Source organism: Heloderma suspectum, chromosome 7, assembly GCF_057233095.1.
Source record: "Heloderma suspectum isolate Gila_16-S chromosome 7, 16-S_ref, whole genome shotgun sequence".
Lineage (NCBI taxonomy): Eukaryota > Metazoa > Chordata > Lepidosauria > Squamata > Helodermatidae > Heloderma > Heloderma suspectum.
This window is the reverse complement of record NC_139464.1, coordinates 37,690,681-37,716,531: the sequence shown is the minus strand read 5'-3', so window position 1 is coordinate 37,716,531 and position 25,851 is coordinate 37,690,681. Positions and strand designations below refer to the sequence as shown.

Genomic DNA, 25,851 nt, shown 5'->3' with positions numbered 1-25,851 from the left:
CAGTATCAGTAGTAATACGATCAGCTTTGTTGTATGATCAGCCTTATGTATAACACATTACAACTGGAGGTTACCAGGGCGTGCATAACTGTCACAAGGCCATCATAAGTTACTTTGCAAAGTCTGCCTTCATAGACAGAATCATTCCTTTACTTCTGAATATTTGTAAACTGCGACCACAGCTGAAATTCATGTTATGTTCCATTTGGTTTGCTTTGGTTTTTCTAAATATCTGAAAATGTGTATATTAAAATTCATTATTTTTTTTAAAACGTCTGACAAGGCTATCTCTGTCCAGATAGGGCAGGAGTGCAGAACCTCCAGCTCTCTGGGGTTTCCCCGACCATCAGTCGTTCGGTGGCTTCTCGGCTTTTGTACAGTTCCACCACCACCACCACCCATTCTAAAAGGCTGAAATGCCTCTCCTAAGGCTTAAGGAACATAGGAAGCTGCCTTATGCTGAGTCAGACCCTGGGTCCATAGCCCAATATTGTCGACACTGACCGGCAGTGGCTCTCCAGGGTTTCAGGCAGAATTCTTTCCTAACACTACCTAGAGATGCTGAGGATCAAAACTGGGACCTTCTGCATGCAAAGCAAGTGCTCTACCACTGAGCACCACCCTCTCTTAAAAAGGGGGAGTCGGAAATTTGCAATAAATAGAGGAGTGACATCATTATTCCCAGCGCTGGCAATCAACAGAAGAGGTGGGTCTCCATCCTTCGGCATTGCATTGATTAGAAGTTATCAGAAAGGAGCTCACAACTTTCCAGGTGACTGTCCCCACCCACTCAGTAGAGGGCTGCTTTAGTATCAAGAGCAGCCTTCCCCAGCTTGGTGCCCCCCAGACGTGCTGGACCTCAACCCCCATCATCCCCAGCCAATAGCTGATGGGCCTTGTGGTCCAACACATCTGGAGGGCACCAGGCTGGGGAAGGGAGTAAAAGTTACTGGTAGTAAAAGTTTTAAGCTAAAATGTACTTGTATTGTTTGCATTTTGGCCTTGCCCCTTTTGCCTTTGCCCTCCCCCCAGAATGCTGCCGCCAAGAATTTCTCCTGGAATTCAGCCCTCAGGCTGAAAGAGATTCAGCACCCCTGAGGTAGAGTCATGGTTGGTTTATCAGCCTAAGCTGATAAAAAGCCGCTCCAAGCCACTGAGACCATCTATACCTCTAGTGATAATCATGGATCCAATTAGGGGTTTGTCACCCCTAATTGACAAACCTGATCCTTTAGGAGGAGAGCAACCCTCTACAGAACAGGGTGAATACCACTTATCTGTATGGATGAACCACCCACAAACACTGCCTTCATCTTGTCTAGATTAGTTATCATGTTATTGGCCCTCATCCAGTCCATTATTCTGCCTAAGCACCATTTCAGAACATCAGCTGCCTCATCTGTATTAGATGAAAAGGAGAGGTAGAGCTGGGTGTCATCTGCATATTGGTCACACTCAGCCCACATCCCCAGATAATCTGTCCCAGTGGTTTCATGTAGATGTGGGATAAAACAGAGTATTCCTCAGGGTAGAGGAATACTCCACCAACAACACCTTCTGGAATCAGCCATCTGGGTAGAAGAACCACTGCAATACAATGCCTCCACATCCCAACTCAGACAGCCTATCTAGAAGGATACCATGATCAGTGATACAAAAGCCACTGAGAGGTCCAAGTGAACCAATATGGTAGCATTCCCTCTGTCCTTCTCCCAGCACAGGTCATCCCACAATGTAACAAAGGTAGTTCTTGTTCGAAAACCAGGCCCAAAGCCAGATTGAAACGGAACTAGAAAATCAGTTTCATCCCAGAGTCATCTGCAACCACTTGCTGAAGCACCTTGCTCAGGAAGGGGATGTTGGCAACCGGCCTATAGTTGTTCTCATCTTCTGGGTCCTGATTAGATTTCTTCAGGAGTGGCCTGATCACCACCTCTTTTAAAGAGGCTGGTACCACCAGAATCGGCCTTTACAGCCACCTGCAGACCCACTGCTAGAGATTAATGTGTTGATTGACCTATCTTCTATGAATCTGTCTAATCCTTTTAAAGAGTTATCTATATAGACTCTATCTTCGGAAGACAATCTTACTTGGTCACGAGTGATCACCATGATGATGATGACCACCCCTTGTCTCAAAGAGGACTTTACAACCTCCTAGACCCAGCTGGAATCCCCTGCTATTATTAGATATAATAAGATGGGAGGGTCAAGCTGAACATGGCCAGCACCTTGTCCTTATCCTCAGGCCTCAGCAACTGAAACTCATCCAGCACAACTAGTCCAGACAGTGTTCTGGATGCTTCCATAACTGGAGTAGCACTAAATGTGGAGTCTAAGTTGTGATAGATGCAAACAACTTTATCTTCAAAGTGTCTCACAAAAACCTGTCGTAGAGTGCCTCCAAGGCTCTCTCTCTCTCTCGGCCCCTCACCACCCAGAGAAACACTACAGGATGTGGTGGAAGTGAAAATCCTTCTTTACTATCTTCCCCACCATAGAACCAGTGTTTGATAAATTGGTACCAAGCACACAGGACTGATTGCATAGCCTGAAAATGTTTGGCACAATTTAGAGAGACAGATGCCCTACCATAAAAAGACACTGAAAATTCTGAAAGGTATCTGCTGAGAATGTGAAGTAACCTTCCCCAACCTGATGCCCTCCAGATCTTTTGGACTACAGCAGTCCCTCACCACTGGCCATGGTGGCTGGGGCTGATAGGAGTAGAAGCCCCAAACATCTGGAGAGCACTATGTTTGGGAAGGCTGGTGTGGGCAGTATCTGCAAAAGCAAATACTTTTGATGAGCTGAGGACTGATGCTTACAGAAAGCTGAACACATCTCTTGCTGATCTGCCACCAACCTCCATCTCCATCACAGCGAACATGCAAAAAGCATTCATTGCTATCAAGCATTACTCACCCTCTTGATCATGATGACTAAACAATGTTGACTACAGCTGGGAAGAAATGGGTGGTGTTTTGCCTTATGTCTTTACCAGACAAATTGATGCCTGCGCACGGATTCAAAATATGCCACACAAGAATGTGCAAATATGAGCAGTTCTCAATTATTTGCTGTACTGTATGTAAATATGAAAAGCTGTGTCACAATGCATCTTAAATAATAAACCCAAGTTTAAAATTTTACTTGTATTTATCAGTTAAAATATAATGCTGTTGTTTGAATGATGTCTCTGATTCAATGTTATTAAATAAATATTCATTTACTTCATTTTTATTACATCCTTCCTCCAAAGAAACCGGGATTCTGTATGCATTCCCCCTCCTCTTATCCTCATAGCAATCTTACTGAGATAGGCTAAGAGACAATGACTGTCCAAAGCGCACCCAGCAAGCTTTATAGCTTAGCAGATATTTGAACCCAGGGCTTGCTGCTCCTAGACTGGCATTCTATCTACTAGACCATGCAGAAGGTAACATGGTCTGGCTAATAATAGTTCTTTTACTCATTCTGACTTGAAAAAACCCTATATTTTGCCACCAAAATCAGGTTTCTACAGGCATTCATTCATGAGTTATTACATTTATATTTCCCTGTAAGTCATCTTGGAAAATGGCAGCTACAGAATTCATGCACCAGAATGGGCATGTCCACCCAAGTTAAATGTGTTCCTACATAGACTTAAAACAAATACAAACTTCAAGATTCTCTGCACATCTATTATTTTATGGGGGTCTATGGCAGGTGCTGGACTATTAGGCTAAAGCACAGGAAGAGAAAGACTGCATTATGTATCACTTGCATCTGACTTGTTTTCATCCCTTCCTTCACAAACACAAGTCAATGTCACACCATTCTATTCTGTCTTGGGGACGTGGTTGCCACTGCTCACCAAAACAGTTTCATCATTGGATTAGGCTGGCACAGCTTAGGTTTGCTTGCCATGAGAACGTTTCAACCCCTGATGATCCAATCTGCCTGCCCATGCAATGTTTTAAATTGCCACCTCAACCCCTATATTGAAATCTGGCACAGCCCACATTCTAACACATGGGTTATGCTGCTGAAATATCTAACTTGCCCCATAGTAACCCCAACAAAATTTACTGATGCTGTTTGGCTCTGCTCGCATGAACACAGACTTCCCAGCGCTAGTTATTATCAGCCTCTGCCATAAACACAATACCCACAGGCCTTTTGATGGATTTAAAAAAACACACAAAATCATTGGAACTACACAACTAGAGAAAACAAGCAACTGTGGGACTCCAAGCAAAAATTCCACTCCAGGGAAGGAGGTGTGTCAAGGCTGGTTTGGGCAGCAACTTTGGTTCATGATGGCTTCCAAAACAGCCTTCACCGCCTCACAGCTTTTATACTTAGCTGGATGATGCTTTATAAAGAGAATTACTGTTATTAGGAGGCAGGCAAGTGGCTGTTTTTCTAAACCATTACTTTGTCTAATATGTTTCAGATTTCTACAATCACAGCCAGAGTTTCTATTTGTTCCTTTTTCCCCCTTCTTCAAAAGATATTAACCAGTCTTATGACTGAGATGTAGCTGCCAAGAAAAATAAACCAGAGCAGATTTTTAACATTGCATAACAAGAGGTCAATTGGCAAAAGAATGTCCAGAGCAACAGGTTTAATTGAAATCTGCCCATCCACTGGAAAGCACAGAAGGGAGCTCTAGCAAAGGGAGGAAGCAGCTTTTTCTCTGTGGAGTTAGCAGGTCAAATCTAATCAGGCTCAAAGCATCCAAGAATTAGTTGCCTCTACATAATTAGCTTTACATAGATTTATCACTGCCTCACTTTAGTTCATACTGAAAAATCAGCAGCACCATTTTAATTGTGACACTGTCAGTTGAGAACCAAGAGATTCAGGATTCATTCTCCAAATAATGTTGAATTCTCCAAATAATGTCCAAATCATATTTCATGTGATGAGGTAAGGTGTGGTGAACAAGTCAGGTGGTTGTTTTAACATGTCTCTGTTTCAAACAAAGATCGTGAAAATGAGCAAGAACATTCAAAATCTGGAGATATACTGAAATGCTCACACAATTGGTCTTCCACATAAGACGTGATCTCAAAACAAGGTTCTTGCCAGAGCGACACTGGATGGAGACATAGGGACTGGCAACCACACCTCCCCCATAACTGAGGGCCAGAACAGACACTCTGTAAACACATAGCATGCTGCTACATGTCCAGTTTTGCTTTACTTAATTATAGGCAATGGGGAGGATGGGGGAGAATCCTTATTTAAAACGCTGCATGTGGGGAGGGGAGGTTGCTGTCTTTTTTCCTCAGTGCAATTGGGGTCTTTCTCCCCCTCCCCACCTGGCGCAGCTAGAAAGCAGAAAAAAGCTACCCTGGTAGCGATTAAGACTCCAACTGCACTGGGGAGTGAAGACAGAATCCTTTCCTTCCTTTGTGCAACATTTTTGATAATGCCACTGTCAGGGTGGCAGGCACAGCCTAACCTGCTTGTTCCATATGTATTAAAGTGTCAGAGCCATGTTCTTAAAGGCCAGTGTTAGCTTTATTGATCCATGTTATACCCTGGTAAATATAAGTCTCTAGGGTTCAGAGTTATGTCTGTCTCCCCGCCAACAAAGGTAGGTGTTTGTCTAGCTCAGGACCTCTGGTAGTACCCTTGCAAAGGGGGAACTCCACTCTCTCTCAAGTAGTTCCTCTTTGTGTTTCTCTGGACCGATAGCTTCTGGGCTAATTTGGCAATAGCACCCATGGCCAATAGCCCAGTTCCTTGGAAGGTTAGGAGAACCAAAGATTAAGGGAGGCAGCCCCTGGGTGAGAGGCTTCACTGGGGCAGTCCACACTGGATGCATTGGGAGGAATAAGCCCACTCTTTCACCCCTTTCGGTCTCTAATATCCTAATCCCCTCTGCTTCCACTGCCTCCTTGTCTCTTACCTCTCTTTTAAAACCTATTTCCTCCAGTAACCCCTCCCTTCTTCCAATGTTTTCACAGTCCCTGATCCTGCCAGTACTTTCTTCCCTCTTCCTCTTCCCTCCTCTACTTCTGGGATCTCTTCTGCCTCTCCTCTCCAGCCTCTCCTTTTGGCTCTCGTTCAGTCCGTTCCATCCGTCCTGGATCTGTCTCTTCTCTTCACGTCCTTTGTCTCTTTCTCTTTCCCCCTCCCGTTTCCTCTGGAGCCATTTAAATAGGCGGTCTTGCTCTTCTTCTCGCTCCTCCCTGCCCCAATCAATCGTAATTCTGGCTTCTTCATGAGGCTGGACAAGCTGGCAAGCATGTAGTGGCCACCAGTGACATCATTGCCAGGTTCCACCAGCCCCAGATATCTCAATGGGGTCATTGGCAACTGGGGCACTTAAAGAAACCCTGATTAATTAGGGCAGCTCTCTACAGCTACGTATTTGCAGACTTCTGTTTTGGCCCTCAAAGAAAGACCTAAGGCAACTGAAATTCTGTTTTGTAGCACCGGGGACAGAATGGAAAGTTTTTATGTAAGTGTGCCACGTAACTGTGTTTCAACCTTGTTTTAAGAGACCGTGGACCAAGCTAGTTGAGACATCATGTAGTTAGGAATAGCAGGCTGGGGAGGGGGGAATCTACATCTGGACCCTGATGAGGGAGACAGAGTGTGTGTGTGTGTGTGTGTGTTTGTGTGTGTGTGTGTGTGTGTGTGTGTGAAGACACACTGTTCACAAGGTGCCTGTCATTTTAAAGATGTCTCTATCCTACCGCATAAACTACAGACTCCATTCCCCAGGAGCTGCCTAGTCACATCCACAAGTGCACAGCCAAATGCACGAATTCAGTCTAGCAGGAAGGATTAGAAAAACATCCCTTCTGCTATCACATGTTATCTTTACTTCCATGTGTGAATATGCTAATAATGAATCTCCTTCCTAGTTTCTCGCTTTGACAAATGTTAACCTGCATCCCCCAGCTTTGCCAGCTCCCCGACTAATGAAATTCCCCCGACCTGCCAATCGTTCTCCCTCCTGGTTATACTGGATAAAGTGGGACTGTTTACTGTGTCAAATCATCTAACGTTTAGAGCACTTCTCTGGTCCCTTGCTTCGGGCAAAGTCTGTTACCAATATTATGTAACTCTGTCTAAGATAGGATTATTTAGAATTAATTTATTTGCTTTCTTGAGCTAATTCTTATTTCTCTCACTTTCTTACGTTGAACTTAAATAAATTTGGATTCTGGAGTGATTGCACAATTTGCCTAGCCCAAAGGATGTGTCCCACCCATGTGCCCAGTCAGTTGGTTAACTCTACAAGCTTCTAAGGACACGCAAGGGAATTACAGACTGGACTCCGGCAGCCTGTAGATAGACGGGACGTTGCTAAGAAGTGTTCCTTCCTTTCAAGTAAATAAAAACCACAAGTTGTGGGGTTTTTCCTTACCCGGACCTAGGCTTTTTTCTTTTCTTTTTTTAAGAAAGAAGTGGTGGCAGCTACTACTGCTAGATTAATGAAGCACACTCCAGCCTGGTCCACCATGCAGGATGAAATAAATGGAATGGCATTCATGACAAAGGGCTTTAACCCTTTTCCCCTTCCCACTGTGGTCACATTCTGGATTGCCACACACACACACCCTGATTTTTGTATTGGAAAAAAGGGGGAGTGGGGAGAGGGCTGTCAGGGTTCCAATCCAATCCAGATCGGTCCCCCCTCCTCTGCAAATGTGATTTGCTTTTTTAAAATGTTTCTCATCTAGTTTGGTCCTAATTCTCTCTGTCGTCATGGCGGACCATGGGATGGATTCACACGACCACTCACGTAATCCAGAGTTGTGAGATTCAATCCTAAGATAATAAATCTTTCCACCATATACAATTAACTTTCAAAGTGCAAGGAGAAAACTCCTTTCCTGTATTTAGCACAACGGAATGCTAATGAAATCTTTAACGGAAGATTTCATCCCATCCTTGAAGGCCATTGCTACTCTGACCTATATTACTTTCTCTCTCATAACTAGGATTTTAAAAAGCTCCAACCTTGGCAGTCCACCTGAACAATGTAAACCTCAAACATTTGTAAAGATGAATTGGTTAAAGTGGAACACTAGCAGCAGTTCACAGAAACTTGCAGACAGGTTTCTCTGTTTAATTGAAAAAGTGAGCGCAAAACTGCATTGAGAAACAGGTATTTCACGTATGTGAAATTATCATTGGTATGTAATTGATATCGGAACGTGAGACATACATCAGTTGTACAAGGAGGAGTTTCAGGAGATCAAGATTATGGCATTTCTACTGAAATCAGAAATGTTTTGCTGTCTCAGTCCTGTATACGTACCTTCATCTGCTTGACGGTATATCTCATTGTACCAAAAGGTCCATCTTTCATAAGCTTCTTCCCCACTACCTTGGCTCGGATAACTGTAATGAAAGGAGAAGACTTTATGAATAACACTGACAGCAGGTCAACAACATCTCCAGCCTTCAGTACAGCCTTCCCCAACCTGGTGCCCTCCAGACGTTCCGGACTACATCTCCCAGAATTCCTGACAATTAGCCATGCTGACTGATGTTGATGGGAGATGAAGTCTAAAACATCAGGAGGGCACCAGGTTGTGGAATGCTGCTCTAGTCAATTTTTGTAGGGAGAACATACCAACAGAATGTCTTAAGGAATAGTACAAGTATATGGGAGAAGAGGAGGCAAGTGCATAATTGTACTTTCGCTACACGCATGCAGGTTATTTAAAGGATATTTTGGAATTATAATTAATAGTCAAGTTTCCAGGGTGCAGTTTGGCTTAGCTTACAAGTGAAACATAGAAAATCCCTTGGAGAAATGTTCCACTCCACTCCATGGCTATACTCTTCCAGTAAATGGATATACCAAGATGGGCTCACCCAAAATGCCATAGATATCTTGAATCAGCATGTTCCCTTGATCCCTTCCCTCAACAGGTCTTGTCTGCCAAGCAGCTTTAACAAGTTCCATTGACAGACCAGTGAGAGGCAGACTTGGCTCTGCTGATGGGATTGGAAACTATTTTACTGCTGGAGAAGGGAGCGAATCTCTTCTTGTACAAAAACGGCAGGTAGACTCAGTCCCCAGGCTAAGGGACACTCTCAGGAAGTAGTCTGTGGAACCAATGCGCTTATTGAACATGCTATTTTGTTGCCACCTAATTTTACTCAAACTGTGAGGTAAATTTGGAGGTTCCTACTCAGCCAGAAGAGTTGAGGAGATTTAATAAGTGTTTATAACACTAGGGAAATTTCTCAGAGAGGGTTGCACATCTGTAATTTTAAGTTCCTTCTGCAAATAAGAGATAAGACATGGCCACAATATAAATATAGGGCTGGGTGGGATAGGGGCAAGATTAGAGGATTTCGCTGTAACTTTCATAAAGGGTGAACAAAATGCTTTCGTCATTTCTCCTTTCCTGCCAAGATTGTCTTACGATTCCATCAATCACTGGGTGAATTGTAATGACCGAGATTTTAATTGTTTAAAAATATTTACCCAAGGGAAGTAGGGAATATGGCTAAAATTTGCTTTGGCTTGAATGCGGGCTTGCGACCTTTTCCTTAAAAAGGGGAGTAATGGCAAAGTTTATTTCCTAAAGCAGACATTTGCCTTGCTGCCTAGCACTCACATAATGTCCACGTACCACTGAACATTGCATAAATCCATTTTTACAGTGCCAAACTGACTGTAAGCAACACAATACAGCCTGAAAGAACAACCTTCAGATTTAATTTAGTGACAGCTATTAATCAAATGGCTTTCTGCTTCATGATGTTCAGTACATTTAAACAAAACATTACTATTGTCCCACTTCTGTGTTTACTTATACTTTTTAACCTAAGGAATGAGTTTATGGCAACACCTAGAGAATCAGCTATAAATTGTAAGAACTTTAAAAAAGCCATGCTGGATCAGACCAAGGGTCCATCTAGTCCGGCATTCTGTTCACAGTGGCCAAGCATCTGCCCACGGGAAGCCCACAAGCAGGACATGAGTGCCACAGCACACTCATCAAGAGTGCTTTTGTAGCGTGGCAGGGATTCTATCCAGGGTGTAACCTGCTTGAGCACAGATCAGTCCCACTGTCGGTACAACTGCTGAAACTGGGTAATTCTCGCCATCTTAGACAGTCCTGCACAGATGTGGGCATGGCTGAGATTATCAGCCCAGAGTATTGCCTGGAGGCCTAGTTTTGTCTGACATTCGTGGATTCTGATGGGTTGGTCCTGTATCAGCAAACCAGATTGATCCCCTGGGAACACACATTTCAAGCACAAATCTGCCTTTGCAGAATTCTGTGGGAACCATAGATTCAGGCACTGGTTTTCCTTCACCCTATGCTATAAACAAAAACAAAAAAACATAGCACTTTTTAAAGCTATGCAATTCAAGTGATTTTACTGAGATTTGAAAAGAAGGGAAGTCAGTTCAAAATGTGACCTAGGCTTAAGAAGAGTTTCTCTTTGAGGCAATATATGTTTGCACAGAGAGTGTGCGTTGTAAAAGGCATATCCTGATATTTACACAAGTCTCGGACTTTATGTTCTAAGTGGTACCAGGAATTATCGGGCCAAAAATGACAGGGAGACAGAGATCAGTTTTCTTACAGTAGAACAACAGTATTTGTGTTTGTCATCCACAATATTTTGAGGACAACAGTCTTTCCTAAATCTCAAACGCCAAATACAGTATGTTACAGAATTCTTGAGTTGCTAAAAGTTTCAAAGAAAAGAAAGAGTTCTGCAACTTGGGTTTGCAGACGTAGGAAGAGAAGCTGTTTTTGCTTAAATTTCCCCTTCTAGGTTACAGGAGAGCACAGAAGTCCTCGTAAGCCTGCTTTTATACACAGACACCATTAAAATATATAGCAGCTTTCCCAGACCTGGTGTCCTCCAGATGTTTGGGACTTCAACTCTCCATCAGAGCCAGCCAGCATGGCCAGTGGTCAGCAATCCTGGGAGCTATAGTCCAAAGTATCTGGAGGGCACCAGGTTGGGGAAGGCTGATTGATATATGGGGTGCTTCCAGATGGCAGGGCAATGACATGATAAAAGCCGCACCTGGAAACACCTATGCACTCTGTATTTTTAAAACATCGAGTACAGGAATGGAACAATACAAATAAGCTAGAGCAAGTTAAAGAAGGCCTGATTCATCCGGCGTTCTTGCTTTGTTTCTGCTCCATTTCTGGATAAGTGGCTGTACAAGTCCTGTGGTACACAGCGGTGGTGTGCAACAGTGGATAGCACTGAATGGTTCTTCAGCCAAACAATGGCTTGAGAGTTGCCAGAGACTGTGAGGAACAGGTACAGTTAAAACACCCTGAGACTGTATGTAGCCAAGGATTTTCATCAGTCTTTAAAAATATCCTCAGCCATCCCTGATCACGATCAAGCTTCTGTTGCCAGAATGCAAAGGACCGGGCTTTGAAGGGTACTAGTATGGGGCATAGGTGACACAAGTTCACAAACCTTCCTTAGTACTAGCTACACAGAAGCCACGAGGGCTGCTGAGCTGGCACAGTGGTGGTGCATAACAGCATGATGAAGAACGACTTGGCATTCTAATAGTAAGTGCTTGATGGTAGTGGGTTCCCTAGTATGAGACAAAGCTGACTGGCTCTTCTGCATCTACTGGACAGAGAAAGTTGTGCTAGCAGTGGCCTTACAGGTCGTTGGTTGGTTTGTTAGGCCATAACAAGAGAGTATCTTAGGGCTCCTTCACACCAGGCTTTTATCCTGCGATTGAGATGGCTCCTTCACGGAAGTCTCTGGGCTCATTACATGATGCCGTGACCCTGCTGTGATCCTCCTGCAGTAAATGCCCTTTGTTCCATTTTTAAATAGATCACAGATAATGAGCAATCAAATTACCCTGTTGTGTTCCTTGTTTCAGTTTCCTCCATCAAAAGAGTAAAAGCGGCAAGAAGAGGAGCGAGATCAATGACAGATAATGGAAGATTCGGATAAGGGGAGAAGGGGGAGGAAGGGGAGGGGGGAAAGGAGCATGTGTAAAGGGAGTCAGTTGTGACCCTGCATTTAAAACGGAAGCAGAAAGCCCCGTTTTAAATGCAGGATTTTAGGCTGGTGAAGAAGTGCCCCCAGAATGAGGTTGTAAATGGTTAAAGCTGTAATCCACAAACCACTTAACCCTGAATAATGCCACTGATGTAACTGGGGCTATTCTTAACTAAGTGGTTAATAGGAAATGACTGCCTTGCATTTACACATGGTACTTAGACATCAAACATACCTTTTTATCATTTGAAACTTTTCGTATGTTTTTAGGAGCAAGTTGTGGACATGTTGGCACTGCTCGCCTTGCTAAATCCATCACCTGCTGATGGAAATATTCCAAGCATCTTTCTTTGCTTACACAAAGCATTCTTAAGATATATGGCACTGGCATTTCCTCTGTCAATGGATGCAATCAATATTTACAAAATTGCTTTCAAAACATCAGACACACCATCCCCATCATCAGCCTGTGAGGGGGTAGTGAAATCATACCCACTAGTCATGCCCCAACCACTCTCATTTCCATTGGCCACATACTCTGGTGGCCGAGTAGACCAGGTAGGGCTGGATCCCAGGGCCAAAGTCGAGGGCCTCACAACTCTGGGTCCCCCTGCAAATGGTCACCCAGAGAGTAGCAGGTGATAGGGGCAGCAGCAAATATCCCCACTATAGGTTTGAAGAATGTCCATAAGAAAAAGCATAATTAATCAAGCATGAGACCTGATCTAACAAAATCTATCAGTTGGGTTTTTAATCTACACTAACGTCTGCTGTAATTTCTGACAGTGTTTTCAGTTAGCCAGAATCACCTTATGGAAAAATGAAGGCTTCTAAAAGTTATTTCATCAACGCACTGCAAGCCAGCAAAAAAGGTGCCTTGAACACCCTCCTTAACTCCCTCCTTTCCTCTGGACTCCTATTACAGTCATACTATTACTGATGGGAAATTTTATCCCACACAAGTGGACACCAAAATAGCAGCATATTTTTAAACCACAACCACTTTGAAGTGGTGCCTATGAAAACAGTCTGCGAAGAATGTATTTGAGTACTTTGGGGTTTGAGGTCAAGTCATTTTGTGGGATCAGAGCAGCTGGCAAGGTCTCATGGATGATTTGTAATTATTTATGAACTATTAAATTGGGGAGGCATATAACTCTGATAAGATAAGCATGGCAGCTAAGATGTAGTCCCAAAACAACCCAACAGGCTAACTCTTAACAATCTGATTTTCACTGAAATATACAGATGCAGTTATTTACATTAAAATATACAGTTTCCATATGTTTGTGCATATATAAAAAAGAAGCAATGTATTTTTGGTTAGGATTTAATACTTTTTCAAGAAATATTTTGGTTGACTGTTTGGGCCAGCTCTCTTGAGAGCTATAAAGCATGGAAGCCAAAAAGATTAAAGCACATACATATCTTTGTAATTCTGCTTTCAATTTTAAATACTGAACATAGCAGTTAGGAAAATTAAACCAGATAGCTTAGCTTTCATAGTAGGTTTTGCATGAGCAACCAACATGTGCTGGGCCCTTGTTTTTTCGTTCAGTCGCTTCCGACTCTTCGTGATTTCATGGACCAGCCCATGCCAGAGCTTCCTGTCGGCCCTCGCCACCCCCAGCTCCCTCAAGGTCGGGTCCATCACCTCCAGAATATCATCCATCCACCTAGCCCTTGGTCGGCCCCTCTTCCTTTTGCCTTCCACTTTCCCTAGCATCAGCATCTTCTCCAGGGTATCCTGTCTTCTCATTATGTGGCCAAAGTACTTCAGTTTTGCCTTTAATATCATTCCCTCAATTGAGCCGTCTGGCTTTATTTCCTGGAGTATGGACTGGTTTGATCTTCTTGCAGTCCAAGGCACTCTCAGAATTTTCCTCCAGCACCACAGTTCAAAAGCATCTATCTTCCTTCGCTCAGCCTTCCTTATGGTCCAGCTCTCGCAGCCATAGGTTACTACGGGGAATACCATTGCTTTAACTATGCGGACCTTTGTTGTCAGTGTGATGTCTCTGCTTTTAATATTTTATCAAGATTTGTCATTGCTGTCCTCCCAAGAAGTAAATGTCTTCTGATTTCCTGGCTGCAGTCAGCGTCTGCAGTAATCTTTGCGCCTAGAAAGACAAAGTCAGTCACTGCCTCCACATTTTCTCCCTCTGTTTGCCAGTTATCAATCAAGCTGGTTGCCATAACCTTGGTTTTTTTGAGGTTTAACTGCAACCCAGCTCTTGCACTTTCTTCTTTCACCTTCGTCAAAAGGTTCCTCAGCTCCTCCTCGCTTTCAGCCATCCAAGTAGTATCATCTGCATATCTGAAATTGTTAATGTTTCTTCCAGCGATTTTAACTCCAGACCTGGATTCATCAAGTCCAGCACGTCGCATGATGCGTTCTGCGTACAGGTTGAATACGTAGGGTGAGAGCATACAACCCTGCCGTACTTCTTTCCCAATCTTAAACCACTCCGTTGTTCCGTGGTCTGTTCTTACTGTTGCTACTTGGTCGTTATACAGATTCCTCAGGAGGCAGTCAAGATGACTTGGTATCCCCATACCACCAAGAACTTGCCACAATTTGTTATGATCCACACAGTCAACGGCTGGGCTCTTATGTATGCATAATCTCTGCCTGCCTGGAATGTTAACATTTTAGGGCCTAACCCAAATCATTTTATTTCTTATCTTAATTTATAGACCATACTGATGTCATGTAGCAATGAAGGACTTCCAAACTAACAAAAATGAGAAAGCCAAACCACCATATGGCCAAACTGTCATTGTTTAGTGCAACCGCCTGCAACCTGGTTCCCTCCAGATGTGTTCTAGTCCAACACACCTGGAGGGCACCAAGTTTGAGAATGCTGGTTTAGTGTTACTTTTGAGGCCTTCTGCAGGCAGCTGCTTAAAGGGTAGCTGGCTTTTTAAAATGACCACTGTGGATGCAGGAGGAGCCAGTCTCAGGGCTTCATTGCACTGAGCTTTTATCCTGTGATTGAGATTGCTCCTTCACGGACGTTTGTGGGCACTTTACATGACGCCGTGACCCTCCTGCACTAAATGCCCTTTGTTCAGTTTGTAAATAGATCACAAATAATGAGTTATCAAATTACCCGGTTGTGTTCCCCATTTCAGTTTCAGTTTGTAAAGGGAGTCAGTGGTGATCCTGCATTTAAAACGAAGCAGAAAGCCCTATTTGAAATGCAGGATCTTGGGCTGGTGTAGAAATGCCCTTAAGTGTCACTTTTGAGGCCTTCTGCAGGCAGCTGCTTAAAGGGTAGCTGGCTTTTTAAAAAGACCACTGTGGATACAGGAGGAGCCAGTCTCAATTGCAACCACAGTAGGAAGACTGCAGTGAAGTGCCGTAGGGTGGGTCACCTTTTTCCTGGCACAGGGCCTATGTCTTTAATAGCTTTGTATCGGAAATTCAGCAGGCTTTCTCAGAAAAGCATGCAGAGGTAAGAAAAGCTTGTCTGGCTCTGTTTCTGCCTGTCATGTTTTACACTGCCTGGTCCCTTCTCCTCAGCTCTTCACAGGACGGTTGGTCAGGAGAATGTTGTAGATCATAGCCAAAACAGAAGCCAATGTGATGGTCCTGCCTCTACCAGGCTTCTCTCCTCAGCTCCCCACATGATTTCACGTAGTATACACAGGGGTCAACAACACAGCGCCTGCGGGCACAACAGGGCCCACCAAGACCTCTGTGTTTGCCCGCGAGGCCAGCTTGAGCGGGGGAGGAAGCTCATCTTGGGGCAAAAGGGTCCTTGGTGGTGGATGGGAGGGCAGGCTTCTCCCCCGTCCAGCCATTTTTGGTAGGGCACCTCTTTCCCCACTTCAGTTCAAGTCCATGGACTGTCTCATAGGAAGCAGACTACCATTAAAGCATAATCTTGTAGAACATCGTTGATAAAAGAAGATATAGACTCTCTCTGACTCTGTGTTAGCATTTCCCATAGTAGCTGAGTACTCCCTTGAAGATATTACAGAAACAATGGATAAAGAAGAACTACAGCTAGGTGTGGTGCTTTCAGATATATATTTTATATTAAAGACTGACCAAACTTGGGTGCAGGGCAGAGAAGGGGAAACTAGGTGCAGCTGTCTTGAGACTGGAATAAAGTTATCTTTGTATACATTACCTGTGGATCACAATCTTGCCATTTTTACTGCTTTTAGCAGGTGTTTTTAAAAGACTTTAAGCTTGAAGAAATTGGCCCCCAAAGGGCTGCCATGTTGAGCTGATGCCACTGCTTCTGACTGTGTGGAAGTAGCAAAGGAGAACTCCATTCTTAAGGGAGCACAAGAGAACAAGCCAACATACTTCAGGAGAGAAGCAGAACAATCTGCAGTGATGGTCTGTATCATTTGCGTAGCTGGGGAGGTGAATGAATTCTTCAAGTGACAGGGATCCTTTTGTACTACGAAGTTGAACAAATAATGCCTTTAGCTATCGGCAAGGGTTGCAGCCCGGTCCTATACATGGACTGCTCTGGCAGAAGACAGAGGCAAGGCCAGCTATGTACCTGTCAGACACAGAAAGCAACTTCTTGTATAGGAAGTACAAGCTGAAGCATCTGTTACAGAGCTTAATCCCTCAGATGGTACTGTTTTAAATGCCAGCTTAAGAAAAAGGTTGCAATTGGGCAACAGTTTTGGAAGCCCTTAATACTAGAGAGAGAGAGAGACCACTGAAAAGCTCCAGTATTTCTAAAGGATCACTGAGGTTAAGGCACTGGTGAAAAAAGTTATCTGTTGTATTAATGACCACTCTATTTTATTATTATTTGCCACCTTGAGCACTATTTTTGGCAGCAGAACAAGATATCAATTAAATGAAGAAATAAATTCTGGTAAGACTTGCTTAACATTTTATCAGATGGCAATGGTATGCACATGTATTAGGAGCTCACCCAGATAACTCACCATACTGCCTAGCATGGGCAGTATGGGAAGCATGGGGACACTGCTGGGGCTGGGCTACCAGGCACAGGTCCAGGGGGCCATAAACCCCAAAGGCAGTTGCCACAACAGGTTTCCTTAAAAAAAATAAAACAGAAGTGGTCAGGCATGCTGTGGAGCAAAGCTGCTGTCATACCCAGCATCTTCATTTCCCCACAGTGCCTCTAAGGCCCCGTGTGGGCCCTAAGATACTTTGGTAAAAACAAGACGCCAGATGCGACTGCATGCCTGAACTCTACTGTTTTAAAAAGAAAAGGTACTGCTGGCTCTGCCTGGTAGTAGGGAGAGGAGAGCAAGTGGGGGAGAAAAATGAGGGGAAAGTAAGCACAGTGGGAGAAACTGGGGAGGTGGAATATCCAGGAGTGTGCAATGACCACCCTACTCAGGCGACTCTCAACTCTGGCAGCACCACTGGGGAAACATCAAGGAAGACAGATGCACCTTTTTCCAGGGACACCCAACTAAATGTGCAGGAGTCTTACCACTTCCCAAGATGGGATGAGCACTCTTATCAACTGTGCTGCATAGATGAGAAGCACTGAAACAAGGCTCACAACCCTAAAAAGGAGAGCCGTACGGACAAGTCCTTGGATGGGAGCATCCTTGTTCCATGGAACCATCTGTGATGCAAGTGCTAAATCAAGTGCTAAATCAACTTTTGTGAGTCCGTGGGCACATCTGAAACATTGATAAACTATCCTGGGCACCACCACAAAATGGCTGCCATGGGAGGCATGACTAGTCACAAAGTCTAGTAACTGTCTAGTCCAGAGGCATTCATAGGAAATGAAGACAGCAGCTGCTGGAGGCCCTCACTTTGCTTAGAGGTGATTCCAGCTGCCGGTAAGAAAATGTGTTAACTTATTTTATTTTAACTGAAGGGGTGCCTCTGGGTGCCACATTGCCTGCCCCCTGTGCTAAACCTACTCTGTGGATAGGCAGGAAGGAGTCACAACCTAACTTTGACTCAGAGATTGTTAGGCAGTAATTGAAATTTCAGTAAAATATCATCCTAATGCTGGCAAAACAAAAGAATTGTGTATTTACGTAAATGATAATTTTGGAGGCTGTATATAATTTCGTTAAGCTATCCCACAGTGGTGGCAATTTCCTTCTTGACTTCTCTGATGCACTGGTTTCAAGATAACACAATGTAATGGTTGTTATTGTTGTTATTTATGTAATTCCATCAGTGTGCATGGTGCTCAATAGAGTGCAGGTCCCCTGCCCCAAGGAGCTTACAATCTAAAATTCGACATAAGGGAAACAAAGCAAAGCGAGGGAAGGCGAGGCAGAGGTAAACAGGGAAGCAACATACAGTTGTTTCCATTACGTGTGCTCAGGCTTGGTTACAGGCTCAGTTACAGCAGGGCATGGGAATTTGGGGGCTGCGTAGTGCACCTATAGTAAAAGCTCAGTCTTGTGGAATATTGTGCCATCAAATGAGTGAATGGGTCAATGACCATGATGCAGCATAATATTACGACCAAAGTGATAGTGTAACATGCAGTCTTACAATGTCACGCTGGAGCATGCTACTATACCACAGCTGCTATACTAGAAAACAGCCACTCAACTAGACATGGCTTTGTGAAAAACAGCACGTGGCATAAAAGTGGGCACTTAGGGGTATGGCAGGACATAACTCACCTATGTGGCATTTTAGAAGCCACAAAGCAAATCACATTGGCCTAAACATATCATATGCCCACTTTTTGGTAGTAAGCATTAAATAGTATTGCAGTTGGTGCACTGCACACTATTTATTTAGTACCATCTATATCCTGCCTTGCTTCCATCATGGAGCTCAAGGTGGCATACATGACATTCCCAGGTTTTCTCCCATCCAGTCACTTACCAAATGCAGACTTGCTTAGTTTCAGCAAGGTGACTGTATCATTTGCCCTCAGACCCCACCAACAGCTTCAAGCAAGAAGCTGCTTTATCTATTCTAGTATTAGCCTTCTTGTGCCCTATAGCAGCAATATACCACTTCTAGGAATGGACTGTATGACCAATACATGCAGACCCAAACTGAGGCTAGAGTTGCTACCAGCCACCACTGCCAGAGCTCTGTCTACTGCTCAAGTTCTGGATGAACTATGGAAGCACTGTGGTGGGAGACAGCAAGACAACTCAGATATATATGAAAAACCCTGCTGGATCAGACCAAAGCTCTATCTAGTCCAGCACTCCATTTCCCATAGTGACCAACCAGATGCCTATGAGAAGCCCTCAAGCAGTACACAGGGTCAATAGCATTCTATGTAGCCATAAGGACTAGTAGCCACTGACAGCCTTTTCCTCCATGAATTTGTCTAGTTCCCTTTTAAAACCATCTAAGTTGGTGGCCGTCATCACACCTTGTGGAAGCAAGTTCCATAGTTTAACTATGTGCTGGATGAGTAAGTACTTCCTTTTGTCAGTCATGAATTCCCCACCATTCTGGGGAGCTTCATCAGATGACTTGGTCTTCTAGTATTGTAAGAGACAGAGAAAAACTTCTCTCTATCCATTTTCTCCACATCATGTATTGTTTTATACATGTTTCCCCTGACTTGGCTTTTCCTCCTAAACTAAATAGCCCCAACCCTTTCTTCATAGGGGAGGTGCTCCATTTTTGTTGCCCTTTTTGCCCTAACTCTAACCCTTTTCCAGTTCTACAATATCCTTTTGGAGTTTGGTGACCCGAACTGTACACAAGTATTCCAAGTGCAATCCCACCATAGCTTTGTATACAGTCTTTACAGTTTCACTGAGTACTAATTTCCTTGAAATCTTAAGTGAATGACCAACTCTAACTAGGATCTGGCAACCCTATATATTACTTGAACAAAAGATGGGTATAGATATCGACTCCTCTTGATTAAGCAGCACCTTCTTCTGACACAAAACTGTGATGCTATGGGGTCAGTCATAAGAACAGGCCAAATGTCGAATTCATGAGTTTTTGACACACTCTTTCTACAGTTCTCATTAGTGATTCTACAAAGTGACATGTGACCTCATTTAATAGCTGGAGAGCTGTATCAGAAATTCCTTAAAGCCACTGTGTAAAGGAAGCTGAGTTTACAGTAAATTAATCTGATAATGGTATTAAGCTTCTGGCTTTAACTTTCATTTTTTGTTTCACACTGGCTCCTTCATGCACAACAAAGCCTTTGATCGGCCCACAAACTTTAATCTTACCATAAGAAGGTTAAGAAGTTCAACATCTCATTCAGCATCTTGTTTCTAATAGTGGCTAGCCAGATGCTTCCAGGAAGCTCTGCACTTGGCCTTGACCCCTGGATGCCCAATTTTCAGTTGTGGTCAGGACAGGACTTCCTTTGCACAGCTGAACCTGGGGCCAACCATGCCCATTCTTGGAGAATGCAGATCTGAACATGGTGACACATGCTTTAGTTACATCGTGTCTGTATTACTGCAATACAGTCTACATAAGGCTGCCTTTAAAGAGTGCTCGAAAACTGCAAATGGTCCAGAATTCAATGGCCAGGTTGTTAACAGGTGCCACTTATATGGAGCATTTGTTGAAACAGCTCCCCGGGGTTCCAGTATGTTTCCACACATAATTCAAAGTGTTGGTGATGACCTTGTATAGTTTAGGATTGGGATATATCAAGGACTGCCATCACCCATATGAGCCTGCCCACCTATTAAGATAATCTTCAGAGGCCCTCCTGCGCACCCAGCTTCCCCAGAAATATGCTTAGTTGGGACCAAGGAGAGGGTTTTTTTCAGTGGCTGCTCCTAGGCTTTTGGAATTCCCTTCCAAAGGCAACCAATCTCGCCTCCTCTCTAATGGCTTTTCATAACTTGGTAAAAACACACACACACACACACACTTCCTTTTTAGGAAAGCATTTGGGCTGTAAAATACTGTTATATGGAGTGAATTTTAGCTCACTCTGGATTTTTAAGTAATTTTTATTGCTGCTATTTTGTTATTTTCTGCTGCTGTTTTAGTGCTATTGTACTTCTGTGGTTTTATCTGTGCTGTTAGCTGCATTGGGCTCTTCAGAAGAAAGGTGGGATATAAATGTTTTAAAGAAATAATGGCAACATCCATCTTGCATTTTTGTCCCCCAGCAACTGGTATTCAGAAGGTACACTATCTCTAAACTTAACAGTTTCCATTCAGCTACCTTGGCTGGTAGCCATTGATAGTCCTATTATCTATGAATGTATGTAACCCTTTTAATGCCATCTAACTCAATGGCCATCACTACTTTATGTGGCAGCAAGGTCCATAAATTACAGTGTAATTCTATAGTCCCTGGGAGGGTGTCCCAGGGACTGTTGGATATGTCAGAAGGCACTCTACAAGAGTGGAGAGAGTGGTCCACTCTTGGAGAGGGAGATTGGACCTTCAAACCCTGCTCCCAGCTGCCATGAAAACCTCTGCAGCCAGTTCTTTTCTGACATCACAAGTCCAGCACTGGAAAGAGAGGAAAAGGTTGGCCAAGGGGCTGAAGCTGGCAAAAATTAATTCCCTCCCATTTAAACCAATGGGAAGGAATTTATAGAAAAAGTATAGTAAAACGGACCCAATGAAGGGAAAACACAGCAGAAAAGCCACTCCTCTCTCACTTATGCCATAAGAACATAAGAGCCATGCTGGATCAGACCAAGGGTTCATCTAATCCAGCATTCTATTAACACACCGGCCAACCAGCTGCCCATGGGAAACCCATAAGCAGGACACAAGTGCAACAGCACCCTCCCGTCCATGTTCCGCAGCAACTGGTGTACATAGGCATACTGCCTCTGGAGGTAGCATATAGCCATCAGGGCTAGTAGCCATTGATAGCCTTCTCCTCCAGGAATTTGTCTAACCTTCTTTTAATGCCATCCAAATTGGTGGCCATCGCTACAACTTGCAGTAGCAAATTCCACAGTTTAACTATGCACTGTCCTGCCACCTTCAGATCTCCACTCTGCTTCAGATAGTATTGGTCTGTTAATTATGCATTGTGCTAAAATATACTTTCTTGTCCCTGTCCTGAATCTCTTGCCAATCAATTTCATTGGATGACCTTGAGTTCTTGGTGCTACTCCAACTTTGGAACACACTCCTTAAGGAGTTTTGGCTGGCGCTGAAGTTACAATCTTTTCGGCGCCAGGTCAACACATACTTATTTGCCCAGGTGCTTTAAATTGGTTTTATTGCCTCTGTCTGCAACTTTACAGCTTTGTTGCCTCACAGTTTTATGCTGTATGAAGGATCATTATATATTTTTATTATATTGTACTTTTAGTATTGGACACCACCCTGGAATCTGGTAGGATGAAGGGCCATCTTGAACTTACTAATAATAATAATTAGATGCTATCCACTTCTACAACACCATTCATAATTGTATAAATCTGTCATATACCCTTGTAGTCATCTTTCTTCATAGGAAAAATGCTCCAATATCGTCATCATTTTGGTTCGCCTTCCCTGCACCTTTTCCAGCAATATGATGTCCTTTTTCAGATAGGACACAAAACTGGACACAAAATTCCAAATATGCCCACACCACATATTTTATAAAAGAGTTATGACACTCACTCCTTTATTTTCAATTTCTGTCCTAATAATCCTCAAAACGGAATCAATGCCACTGCACACTGAATTCATATTTTCATTAAGTTAACCACCATGATCTCAAAATCTTTTTCCTGGATAGTGACACAGTTCCGAACATATTGGTGTATATATGTAATTTGGAACTGTTTTTGTTCCAATGTGATTTTACACTCTATTACATTGAAACTCATTGGCCATTTTGTTGCCCATTGACCCAGTTTGGAGAATTGGAGCTGTTGGAGATATTCACAGTTGACTTGAATTTTCACTATCCCAAATAATTATGTGTCATGTGCAAATTTGGCTTCTTCACTGTTCATCCATCATAATATTCATTGTTTTATGAATACCTTTCATAATAATACCTCTAGTCTTAAAACAGATCCTTGACAAACTCCACCACTTACTTACTTCCACTGTGAAAACTGACCATTTATTCCTACCCTCTGCTTCCTGTTCTTTAACCATTTACTATTAGAGAATCCATCCTTTTATCCCATATAAAAAGTATAAAACTATAAAACTCCTTAAAAATCAGTTACTACACCCTAATTTACTTTCTATGTACATTGCATTCCTCTTATGCCATCTGTGCTTTCTAAGAACAGCTGTTTATACTGAACAACTGGAAACTATTTACTATAGGCAGTAATGGCTAAGCCTACTGCATATATACTTTTCATCTATCTTCAGACAAAATAAGATCTGTCTAAGGCATCCCATATAAGAATGTACTGTATCTTTTTCTCCCTTACTACATTCCCCTTCACATGTTAATTGTGTGAAGGAAGTCCACCCATTGAAAAGGGCAGCAGGGTCCCACTGCTGGCCTGCCCACAACATCACATGGCTTCCCTGGCCCCATCCCAGATGTTCATGTGTTAGGCATGGAAATATGAACAGGAGAAATATGTGTGGTGACTTCTCAATTTGTAAATTTTGACATGCATGGAAATGTTAGTGAAGGTATGCTTTCAAACAAGTGTGGGCTTCATTATGATACAGTCCATGAATCAGCTTTTAAACTAATCTGACCCATTTGGTTGAATCCTGACATAGCGATACTTAAGAATCGACCCATTAAAATCAGTGGGACCTAGTTATGAATAATTTAAGTCTCATTGATTTCAATGGGTCTGTTCTAAGTATGGGGAAGTCTGGAACCAAGCCATTGTTTTCTTGCCTTTTGTTTATTTATCACAGCCTTTCCCAACCTGGTGTCCTTCAGACATTTTAGACTACAATTCCCATCATCCCTCACTGTCGGCCACACTGGCTGAGACTGATGGGAGTTGAAACCCCAAACACCACAACTTTGGGGAAGGCTGATTTATCACATTTAGATAAATTACCAAAGTACTGAGTATCAGTATGCATAACCAATTTCTTCACTTGCGGGGGGAGGCAGCATGTCTCTCTCCGCCGCACAGCATGCTTGAGCCTTACCACCTAGTGTCAGATCAAAGTAGGGCTTGTTCCTTAATGAAAGGGAACAAAGGGCGGGGGGGTTGTTGTTGTTGTTGTTCAGTCGTTAAGTCGTGTCCGACTCTTCGTGACCCCATGGACCATAGCACGACAGGCCTTCCTGTCCTCCGCTCTCTCCCGGAGTGTGCTCAAGTTCATATTCATTGCATCGGTGATGCTATCTAGCCATCTCATCCTCTGCCATCCCATTCTCCTTTTGCCTTCAATCTTTCCCAGCATCAGGGTCTTTTCCAGTGACTTCTCTCTTCGCATTTGGTGGCCAAAATATTTGAGCTTCAGCTTCAGTATCTGTCCTTCCAATGAGCACTCAGGGTTGATTTCCTTTAGGATGGACTGATTTGACCTCCTTGCAGTCCAGGGGACTCGTAAGAGGCTTCTCCAGCACCACAGTTCGAAAGCATCAATTCTTTGGCACTCAGCTTTCCTTATAGTCCAGCTCTCACAGCCATACGTTACTACTGGGAAAACCATAGCTTTGATTATGCGGACCTTTGTCGGCAAGGCGATGTCTCTGCTTCTTACTATGCTGTCTAGGTTTGCCATAGCTTTCCTCCCAAGGAGCAAGCATCTTTTAATTTCATGGCTACAGTCACCGTCTGCGGTGATCTTGGAGCCCAAGAAAAAATCTGTCATTGCTTCCATTTCTTCCCCTTCTATATGCCAGGAAGTGATGGGGCCAGATGCCATGATCTTCGTTTTTTTTAATGTTGAGTTTCAAACCAGCTTTTGCACTCTCCACTTTCACCCTCAACAAGAGGCTCTTGAGATCCTCTTTGCTTTCTGCCATCAGGGTGGTATCGTCTGTGTATCTGAGGTTGTTGATAATTCTCCTGGCAATCTTAATTCCGACCTCTGATTCATCCAACCCGGCGTTTCTCATGATGTACTCTGCATATAAGTTAAAAAAGCAGGGCAACAATATGCAGCTTTGTCGTACTCCTTTCCCAATTTTGAACCAATCGGTTGTTCCGTGTCCGGTTCTTACTGTTGCTTCTTGACCCTCGTACAGGTTTCTCAGGAGACAGGTAAGGTGGTCTGGTACTCCCATCTCTTTCAGAATTTGCCACAGTTTGTTGTGATCCACACAATCAAAGGCTTTAGCATAGTCAATGAAGCAGAAATAGACGTTTTTCTGGAAATCTCTTGCTTTCACCATGATCCAGCGAATGTTGGCGATTTGATCTCTAGTTCCTCTGCCTCTTCGGAACCCAGCTTGTACTTCCAGTAGTTCTTGGTTCACATACTGCTGAAGCCTAGCTTGTAGGATTTTGAGCATCACCTTGCTGGCATGTGAAATGAGCGCAATTGTACGGTAGTTTGAACACTCTTTGGCATTGCCCTTCTTTGGAATTGGAATGTAAACTGACCTTTTCCAGTCTTGTGGCCACTGTTGAGTGTTCCAAATTTGTTGGCATATTGAGTGCAGCACTTTAACAGCACCATCTTTTAGGATTTTAAATAGCTCAGCTGGAATACTGTCATCTCCGCTAGCTTTGTTGTTAGTAATGCTTCCTAAGGCCCACTTGACTTCACTCTCGAGGATGTCCGGCTCAAGTTCAGTGACTGCACTATCATGGCTATCAGGGACATTAAGATCTTTTCTGTATAGTTCTTCTGTGTATTCTTGCCACCTCTTCTTAATCTCATCTGCTTCTGTTAGGTCCCTGCCTTCTTTGTCCTTTATCATGCCTGTCTTTGCACAAAACGTTCCCTTGAGATCTCTGATTTTCTTGAGAAGATCTCTAGTCTTTCCCATTCTATTGTTTCCTCAATTTGTTTGCATTGTTCATTTAAGCAGGCCTTCTTGTCTCTCCTTGCTATTCTCTGGAACTCTGCATTCAGTTGGATATATCTTC

General features: G+C 43.4%; 2 protein-coding genes across 2 annotated transcripts in view; one reads left to right on the top strand and one right to left on the bottom strand.

Annotated features, from left to right (window-relative positions):
• Positions 1–25,851, top strand: part of SYN3 (synapsin III) — a 254,606-nt gene that overhangs the window by 56,631 nt on the left and 172,124 nt on the right. The gene's annotated exons all lie outside the window — the stretch shown is intronic.
• The window catches only part of TIMP3 (TIMP metallopeptidase inhibitor 3), a 63,357-nt gene that overhangs the window by 8,780 nt on the left and 28,726 nt on the right, over positions 1–25,851 (bottom strand). The window contains exon 2 of the mRNA XM_084809689.1: positions 8,273–8,355. Within this exon, the coding sequence (XP_084665815.1) occupies positions 8,273–8,355 (83 nt within the window). The remainder of the gene's footprint in view (positions 1–8,272; positions 8,356–25,851) is intronic.